This window comes from Manis javanica, chromosome 2 (assembly GCF_040802235.1).
Source record: "Manis javanica isolate MJ-LG chromosome 2, MJ_LKY, whole genome shotgun sequence".
Lineage (NCBI taxonomy): Eukaryota > Metazoa > Chordata > Mammalia > Pholidota > Manidae > Manis > Manis javanica.
The window spans coordinates 42,498,855-42,509,513 of NC_133157.1; the positions used below are offsets into that span (position 1 = coordinate 42,498,855).

Below are 10,659 nucleotides of genomic sequence, written 5' to 3' on the forward strand. Positions count from 1 at the left end.
ATGAATGGATAAAGAAAATGTGGTACATATACACAATGGAATACTACTCAGCCATAAGAAGTGGAAAAATCCAACCATTTGCAGCAACATGGATGGAGCTGAAAGAGAAATACCAAATGATTTCACTCATCTGAGGTGTATAGGAACAAAGGAAAAACTGAAGGAACAAAACAGCAGCGGAATTACAGAACCCAAAAATGGACTAACAGGTACCAAAGGGAAAGGAACTGGGGAGGATGGGTGGGCAGGGAGGGATAAGGGGGGGAGAAGAAGAAGGGGGTTATTAAGATTAGCATGCATGGGGGGGAGGGAGAAAGGGGAGGGTGGGCTGCACAACACAGAGAGGACAAGTAGTGACTCTACAACATTTTGCTAAGCTGATGGATAGTAATCGTAATGTGGTTGTTAAGGGGGACCTGATATAGGGGAGAGCATAGTAAACATAGTATTCTTCATGTAGGTATAGATAAAAACTTAAAAAAAAAAAATAAGAAAGAAAGAAAGAAAAGGGGGATTACTCCTTGATAGGATAAAACCATTGGTAAATCAAAGATCAACGCATGCTTTAAATATCCTTAATGTTGATCACTTAAAGGGTGTCAGATGATCAGCTATGGAGGTACTCTTTTCTGATAATATTCCTTTCTCTTAATAAAAAAAAAAAAAAAAAGCAGTTACTGTGTGCTGACCTCCAATGAGTTCTGCACAGTGGTATAGAGGGCATGCCAAAGTGTGGGCAAAGGGTCTGTTTGTTTCTATGCAGAAGATCAAGGCCTATCTTGGATACCCAGAAAATGAACTAAGATACGATATGAGGAGGAGCTTCCGGCATCAGCACTCTCTGGAGGACTTGTGCCAGGGGATGATCATGAAAAGCCTCCACAGGGATCCAGATGATGCTGCGGTTGTGGCTGCATCCAGCCCACCGTCTCCTGGACTTGCCACTGGAATGAGGAGGGAGATGTCTAGGCTGGCATGTGCATACAGTGAGACAACGAATTTGACCGGATCTGTACTGTTAGAACTCAACCAGGAGTTGGGAGGGGTGCAAGGTGTAGCACTGCAAAATCTTATGACTATAGACTATCTACGGTTAAAATAACATATGGGATGTGAACAGATCCCAGAAATGGGCTGCTTTAATTTGTCTGATTTCTCTCAGACGGTTCAAGTACAGTTGGACAATATCCATCATATCATAGACAAATTTTCACAAATGCCTAGGGTGCCGAAATGGTTTTCTTGGCTTCACTGGAGATGGATGGTAATTATAGATTTGCTTTGTTTATGTCACCGTATTCCTATTATGTTAATATGTGTGTGCAAATTAGTTAGTAGTTTAAAACCTATACATACTTAAGGTACTCTACAAGAAGATATGTCAAAGAAATAAACAATCCTCCCCTGTTTACTTCCATATGCTACATCTGTAGCTTTTCTTCTTTCTTCCTAATTACAACCCTTAAATAGAATTCGTGCCTCATATCGAATTTACCGAGTATCATAATTCCTCCAGGTGGTAAAGATACCTCGAGACAAGTGCTGGGCATAGAAGCCACAGGGCATAAATCTGCAAAGAAGTAAAAAGCTAACCTTTTCAAACAATATGGCATCTCTCTCACTTACCAACTTTACATTTCCCTGGATGGCCCCGGAAGATAACTGGTTAGCCAGAGACGGGTAAGATTCCTCAAGGGAGGTACAACCTAAGACAGGCACAGTCGCAGGGGCGCCATCAGGTGAGAATTTGGGGATCAACAGAGGTGAGGCTCAGAACCTCACCCCCCCTGCTTTGAGAGAAATCTTCTGCATCCGTGGATGTTTTGCTGCCCTTGTCTAGCCTGGATTAATACTTAGTCCATAGGCACACACCTGATCATCTGATTATCTACATTTGCCTTCTTACAGCACTAAACTATGTTTTCTACCTTTATCTTGCATCTACCTACCACTTCAGCATTTTATTAAAAATAAAAATAATAATAATAATAAAGGGAGAAATGTGGGATCAACATATAAATCAAGTACAAAAATCAAATGAATATTCATATTTGACCTGATTGTTTATAGGTCATAATGCGTGATCAAAACCGAAAGTTTCTGTGATGAATGCCCTTGTACTGTTCAGCATGTAAGAATTTATTCACTATGTAAGAATTCGTTCACCATGTAAGAACTTGTTCGTTATGCTTCAGAAGATTGGAGACTGATGAGAATTAGACTTGTGATGGATTAATGATTGTACATTGAGCATTGACCCCCCTATATTGAATTTTATTGTTATTAACAACCATTTGATCAATAAATATGAGAGATGCCCTCTCAAAAAAAAAAAAATCTTCTGAGGGAAAAAAGAGATATGTTGAAGTCCTAAAATCCAGTACCTGTGAATGTGACCTAGTCAAGTTAAGATGAGGTTATTAGGGTTGACTCTAATACGGACCAGTATGACTAGTGTCCTTACAAGAAGAGAATCCATTAAGAAGGAGACAAACAAGGCGGTGCCATATGATGATACAGGCAGAGATCAGAGTGATACAGCTACAAGTCAAGGAAAGAATACCATGAGCAGAAGCCAGGAAGAGAAAAGGCAAGATTATACCCAGAGTCTCAGAGGGAACATGGCTCTGATGACACCTTGATTTTAGATTTCTAGCTTCCCGAACTGAGAGAAAATTTCTGGTGTTTCCATCTACCAGTTTGTGGTAATTTATTACAGCAGTACTAGGAAATTAATACTTAAAAGTAAAATAGTTATTGTGTATTCACCACTGTGCTGTAGTTCACAAAGAGAAAATAAGGGATGTGATAAAAGAGCTACAGATATCAGTGGTGGTGATGATCATGATAAAAATGGCATTTGAAACTATTATTTATTGAGCACTTCTCTGTGCCAGGCACTATACTATACATTCTTTAAACACTATCTGTAATCCACAGAACAACTCTGTAAGATAGTACTACTACCATCTCTATTTCACAGATGAGGAAACTGAGGATCTGAAATCTCAATAATTTTTCTAAGTGTAACAAAAACAAAAGATAATGATGAAATCTGTGGTCAGGCCTACAGCACAAGGAAGACCAAATTTTTAAGACAGAAGATATCTGCTTTTTTGAAAGCAAAAGAGAAGGAATCTTAGAAGAAGGAAAAAGTGAACAAGAGGAAATGCCTGAAAGCCCATAGGGTTATATTATAGCTCAAGTACGAATTGTGTTCAGGTGAAAAAGCATGATAATAAAATACATATAGGAGAAATGCAGATGTTCTGAGGTATCACTTTCCATAGTATCTTCCCCTTCTTTTTTACTTGAACAAACTATAGACTTGTTAAAATTGCATCTTGGAAGACAAGTACCAAATGATTTCACTTATATGTGGAATATAAGAACAAAGGAAAAACTGAAGGAACAAAACAGCAGCAGAATCACAGAATGCAAGAAGGGACTAACAGTTACCAAAGGGAAAGGGACTGGGGAAGATGGGTGGGAAGGGAGGGAGAAGGGGGGGAGAAGAAAGGGGGCCTTATGATTAGCATGTATAATGTGGGGGGGGGCACGGGGAGGGCTGTGCAACACAGAGAAGACAAGTAGTAATTTTACAGCATCTTACTACACTGATGGACAGTGACTAATGGAGTATGTTGGGGGGACTTGTTGAATGGGGGAGACTAGCAAACATAATGTTCCTCATTAATTGTAGATTAATGATACCAAAAAAAAAAAGAAGTCAAAAAAAAATTGCAACTTGGTAAAACTGTTCCTGAAGACTCAAGCCTGTGCTGATCCTTCACCTGATTTTCTCAAATCCCTGTGAACTGAATAAGTAATACTTAGCACAGTAATGAGCACACAGTAGATATTCAATAAATACTAGTTGATTGATATCTGACATAATGTTTTCTTGAAGAATGAGTCCAAAAAAAAAAAAACCCACAAGGAAATCTGGCAGAAGTTAAACAGAATTACTGTTAGTTACTTATGCTTTTTGATTTGAAAATACTGGACATTTCAAAATATCATTATTTTAGGCATACATGTACTGAAGTCAAAGACAAGTGGCATCATAAAAACACTCAACAAAATATTGGCAAACAGAATTCAAAAATACATCAAAAAGATCATCCATCACGATCAAGTAGGATTTATTCCAGGGATGCAAGGATGGTACAACATTCAAAAATCCATCAACATCATCCACCACATCAACAAAAAGAAGGACAAAAACCACATGATCATCTCCATAGATGCTGAAAAAGCATTTGACAAAATTCAACATCCATTTGTGACAAAAACTCTCAACAAAATGGGTATAGAGGGTAAGTACCTCAACATAATAAAGGCCATATATGCCAAATGCACAATCAACATTATACTTAATAGTGAGAACCTAAAAGCTTTTCCTTTAAGATAGGGAACAAGACAAGGATGCCCACTTTCCCCACTTCAATTCAACACATTACTGGAGGTCCTAGCCATGGCAATCTGACAACACAAAGAAATAAAAGGCACCCAGACTGGCAAGGAGAAGTTAAATTGTCCCTGTTTGCAGATGACATGATATTGTACATAAAAAACCCTAAAGAATCCACTCCAAAACTACCAGAATAACTGAATTCAGCAAAGTTGCAGGATACAAATAAATACACAGAAATCTGTGGCATTCCTATACATTAACAATGAACTAGCAGAGAGAGAAATCAGGAAAACAATTCCATTCACAATTGCATCAAAAAGAATAAAATACTTAGGAATAAACTTAACCAAGGAAATGAAAGACCTATACTCTGAAAACTACAAGACACTCATGAGAGAAATTAAAGAAGATACCAATAAATGGAAATATATCCCATGCTCATGGATGGAAGAATTAATACTGACAAAATGGCCATACTGCCTAAAGCAATCTATAGATTCAATGCAATTCCTATCAAAATACCAACAACATTCTTCAACAAACTAGAGAAAATCGCCCTAAAATTCATATGGAACCACCAAAGACCCCAAATAGCCAAAGCAATCCTGAGAAGGAAGAATAAAGTAGGGGCATCTCGCTTCCTAACTTCAAGCTCAACTACAAAGACACAGTAATCAAGACAATTTGGTACTGGCACAAGAGCAGACCCATAGACCAATGGAACAGACTAGAGAGCCCTGATACAAACCCAACCATATATGGTCAATTAATACATGATAAAGGAGCCATGGACATACAATGGGGAAATGACAGCCTCTTCAACAGCTGGTGTTGTCAAAACTGGACAGCTACATACAAGAGAATGAAACTGGATTATTGTTTAACCCCATATACAAAAGTAAACTCGAAATGGATTAAAGACTTGAATGTAAGTCATTAAAACATTAAACTCTTAGAAGACAACATAGGCAAAAATTTCCTGAATATAAGCATGAGCAACTTCTTCCTGAATGCATCTCCTTGAGCAAGGGAAACAAAAGCAAAAATGAACTCATGGGACTACATCAAACTAAAAGATATCTGTACGGCAAAGGACACCATCAATAGAACAAAAAAGGCATCCTACAGAATGGGAGAATATATTTGTAAATGACATATCCAACAAGGGGTTAACATCCAAAATATATAAAGAACTTACATGCCTTAACACCCAAAAAGCAAATAAACCAATTAGCAAATGGGTGGGGGATATGAAGAGACAATTCTCCAAAGAAGAAATTCAGATGGCCAACAGATACATGAAAAGATGCTCTGCATCACTTACCATCAGGGAAATGCAAATTAAAACCGCAATGAGGTATCACCTCACACCAGTAAGGATGGCCAGCATTGAAAAGACTAAGAACAACAAATGCTGGCAAGGATGCGGACAAAGGAGAACAATCCTTCACTGCTGGTGGGAATGTAAGCTAGTTCAACCAGTGTGGAAAGCAATATGCAGGTTCTTCAAAAAAGTAAAAATAGAAATACCATTTGACCCCAGAATCCCACTCGTTGGAATTTACCCAAAGAATACAACTTATTGGACTCAAAAAGATATATGCACCCCTATGTTCATCCAGCACTTTTTACAATAGCTAAGATATGGAAACAACCTAAGTGTCCATCAGTAGATGAATGGATAAGGAAGATGTTGTATATATACACAATGGAATATTATTCAGCCATAAGAAAGAAACAAATCCTACCATTTGCAACAACATAGATGGAGCTGGAGGACATTATGCTCAGTGAAATAAGCCAGGTGGAGAAAGACAAGTGCCAAATGATTTCCCTCATTTGTGGAGTATAACAATGAAGCAAAACTGAAGGAACAAAATAGCAGCAGACTCTGAGACTCCAAGAATGAATTAGTGGTTACCAAAGGGGAGGGGTGTGGGAGGGCAGGTGGGGAGGGAGGGAGAAGGGGATTGAGGGGTATTATGTTTAGTACACATGGTGTGGCCATCTGTATTAATACTAAATGTGGTTCTTACTCATTAGAGCATATTTCTATTACCATTGACATGCAAGAAAATAAAAATTATGTGTACCCATGTGTGAACAATCTGACATAGAAGCCATATTAATATTTTTAAGAAAGCTACTTTTTCAACAGCAAAGTTCCAAAAGAATTGTTACAAAATACTCAAGTTTATGTCTTTTGCAAGCTAGGTGACAGCAGTCTTGTCAATCTACAAATGCTACTATTCCTTTCTTTATTACATCTACCTGAATCCATAGGGAATCAGGAAAGGAAGGCAAAGCTTGAGGTAGACAGTATACTGAAGTAAAAAGGACATGAAAAGGTAGTTCAGAGAAAAAGAAATACGTTGGCCATAAAATATGTAAGAAGATGCTCAACTTCATACATAAATAAATGAATATTAAAACAATATAGTAATCTTTACCTATTAAACAAGCAAAACTGGGAAAGGTGGATAATGCTTGTTCTAAATAAATGCAGAGGAAGATAGGCACTCTTACACATTGAATCTACAGTTGAAAATGAACAAACTTTTTGGAAGGCAGTTTGGCAATGTCACAATTTTAGAAGTATATACCTTCTGGCCCATTGTAAAAAAAAAATTATCTTATGTAACTTTGCAAAAATTGTATGTTTTCAATGCAGCATTGGTTATAACTCCAAAAAAACTACAAATAACCTATTTACTTACAAAGCTGTGTGTTACAGCCATACAATGTAATACAATGAAATAATTTAAAATGATGAGGGAGACCTCTAAGAGCTGATGTGAACAAACATACAGAAGAGAATGTTAGTTGGAAAAACAAAACAATAAACATACAAAAAGCAGCAGCAGCACATCAAGGGTGAATTCCACTTGAGGTTTCCCACAATAGTAAAACAAAGATAGGACTATAGGATTTTTGTTAACCTTAAATGACAAAGCTGGTAATATACGTAAAGAGTTCAAAAAAAGCATGCAGTAAGCACTCAATAAATGGAAGCATAGTTCTCACAGGAAAGAGGGAAAAGAAACAGGCATTTTAACTTCCATCTTACTCAATTTTTTTTTACCATAAACAAGTTTTGTTTTGTGAGTTAAACCTGCTTTAAATAAGTAAGAAAACAAACGCAAAATTTTACATCTTTAAAGTGATGAACTGAAGTCTCTTTCGCTTCATTTTTAATATCTTGTTCATATGTCTTTAAATTACTATTAGATTTCGTGTGCTCTAGCAGGGCAGAATTATCTTTGGTACACAGCAGGTACTCAATAACTGAATATAATTTGTTCTTCCCAAACTAGGACATTTGTGCTCTAGAATGGGAAAAAAATTATACTCCTGTTAGCAAACTGCTAAATAAATATGTACCTGAAATAGTTCCATTAATATATTTAGTTGAATTAGCTTTTGTAGCTGAGTAATCTAATAACCTTTATTTGATTTTATACTTACAGCTTCCAGGCTCTCTTTTTTCATGTTCAGTGAATCTAGTTGTTGCTGAAGTGTATCTAATTCCTAAAGAATAAGGAAAAAGGCAAATATATATGCAAGTTATACTAAGAACAATTTGTTTCCAAACATTTCAAATACAGATGTAACAAAAGTAAATTTTGTCAACATCTTCAACCCTTGTATCTTGTGATTTGACTAGAATTTATTAACAATCATTATTTCCATTTCTGCCAAATTTGTTATTCCTAAAATTTTTGCCATGATCTATTTTAAAAAATAATTTATTAGCTTGATAAAGGTAGCCAGACTTCTTCACAGTACATCAACTGTGCTGAGAATATTAAATATCAAAAGCCTTCAAATTAATTATGTCATTGTTTAAATTTATGTTTTTTTATTTTTAATCACATTTTCATACCTTTTGCTTAATTTCTTTTAGGGCCAAGACCTATATACCAATTTAGGTGGCTCACTCCTAGGGACAAGACTCTTGAACAGATTAGTCATGCAAAACCCTGTGCAAGATTAACTATATTTTAATATCACTTTGGCATTTCGATAATATTATTTGTTCTTGCTTCATTTTATATTATAAATCCTGTCTACAATAAAAAGTTATGTTAAATTGTCAATGAAGTATTATCTGAGAAACTGGAACTGCGTTTACTGTTAGCATTTGTGGGGATTAATTCTCTATTAACTATTGGTTATGGGACATTTGGGCATGAAAGGGCACCAATTTACAAATCTGAATCACCATGACTGAATGTTGGAAGGATTTTCAATAATCTCAGCAAGCACCCAAACTGCTTATTTGAAACCGTGATTAAGGGCCAAAAGCTGTTCAAATCACAAGCACAGCAGGTAAGAGATTTGCTGCTTAGCAGGCAGGAAAAAAAGAAAAGAAAGTAAATACCCATATAGCTCTGATATATGAGGCCTTTTAATGTTCCATTAAAGACAAATATTCTCATGTGTCTTTATGATATGCAACCATGAAGGATGAATAGAACTGAACATATACAGTAAAATCTAGGTCATCATGCAGCCTAAGAAAATGAAGTTTTTCTAGATCAATGCTTCTCAAATATAAATGTCCATATGAATGAAGACCTTGTTAAAAAGAAGATTCAGATCAGTTGGTCTCAGGAGATGCTCATGCTGCCCATCTTCAGATTATAATTTTAGTAGCAAAACTGCTATATGGCTGGCACAGAGTAGTAATTAGTATTACCTGTAACAATTTCTCATTTGTGGTTTTCATTTCTATGTACTTGACTTGTTTTTCAGGAGACATATTTTTTATAATGCCATCTGCTGCGTCTTTTTCCTGTTCAATTTCTTCTTCTACAGTTCTAATTTGTTTTTCTTTCCTGAAATAAAAAGTACGCAATATTTCTCTTTTTGAGACTATATTGAGACAAAAAACAAAAACAAAACAATTTTACTCAGGTCACAGTCCCAATTAAATAGGGTTTTAATTAAAAGTTATTCAACCATAGCTCATGATCTAAAGATCCTTAGTCCTTATAGATTTATAAAAAATAAAAACCCACTTGATCTGTACAAAATTTGGCCCCATTAGCACAGACTTATTTTATGTCTTTCTTTTCTCAATCCCTAAATCCTATTTCCTTACTGCCCATTTTTCTTTACTTTCCTAAAAGAAAATACAAAGATTATCTCAGAAATCCTTAAAGCCTTATACATATGAGGATGTAGCTATACTTTTGTTATCATACCCTCAAGACAAATAAGACAGTTACATTTTAGAATAGTAATTTTCAAATTTCTTCTGACTACAGATTCTTTTTGCTCTACCCAGCTACAGCATTATTTGGCCAAATGAAACCTTGTATGGAAATTAACCATGTAAATTATAAAAAGTAACACAGCTCTGATTGAAAGTGGGGAGTAAGAGACCTAGAGAGCAACTGGATTAAAAAAAATTACAGCTTTACATTAAATTCCATTTTATCTACTGCTTTAACTAAAATTGGTATTTCAAAAATTATTAACTATATTTTAGCGCTGCAAAATAGTAAATTAACTTCCCTAAAAATATAAGAACATTATAAGTACAATCATATAGTAGTAGTTGTGAAATTAATTATGGATAATAACCATCTTTATCATATAATCACAAGAAATACCAGTGATATGCCACTTATTTACCTATGCAAGGTCAATTATTAATGGGATAGAGAAAAAAATTTGAAAAAAAAAGATGCTAGTTATCAAGTAAATACTTCAAGATTTACATAATAAAAGCTGTCTGAAAATAAAATTTTAGTCCCAAGATCATAAATTTCCATTTTGAGTTTCAAAATGATTATCCTATTATTCTTTCACATATTGTATCTTCTATAGTTTTCACAATCATTACCTATGCTACAGATCCACATAACCACACACTCTTCACACACTCATACCCTACTAGAGTAAGATAATCTAAACTCAGAAATTTTCCTACAAAGAACATCTTATAATAACTAAACAAAACATAAACATAATGAAACAGACAACCTGGAATTTCTATTTGTCTCACTATTGGGTAGTGCAGACGCAGTCACTTTGAACCTCAATTACTAGAGTGTAACAAACATCTGCTGCTGCTACAAATTATATGAGCACCTGGGCTCCTAGGACTTTCACACAGAAAAAACCACCGATTTCAATCTCTTTGTTTCACAGATGAAGGACACTGAGGCTCACAGGAATTAATCTTTTGGAACTAAGTCATTCTGAACTTCATGATTTTTCACTTTAAACAACAA

At 35.5% G+C, this 10,659-nt stretch overlaps 1 protein-coding gene across 1 annotated transcript in view; it reads right to left on the reverse strand.

Moving 5' to 3' along the window:
- Positions 1–10,659, reverse strand: part of IFT74 (intraflagellar transport 74) — a 105,375-nt gene that overhangs the window by 57,346 nt on the left and 37,370 nt on the right. The window contains exons 9-10 of the mRNA XM_073228414.1: positions 9,117–9,255; positions 7,883–7,945 (exon numbers count right to left, since the gene is read on the reverse strand). Of these exons, the coding sequence (XP_073084515.1) occupies positions 7,883–7,945; positions 9,117–9,255 (202 nt within the window). The remainder of the gene's footprint in view (positions 1–7,882; positions 7,946–9,116; positions 9,256–10,659) is intronic.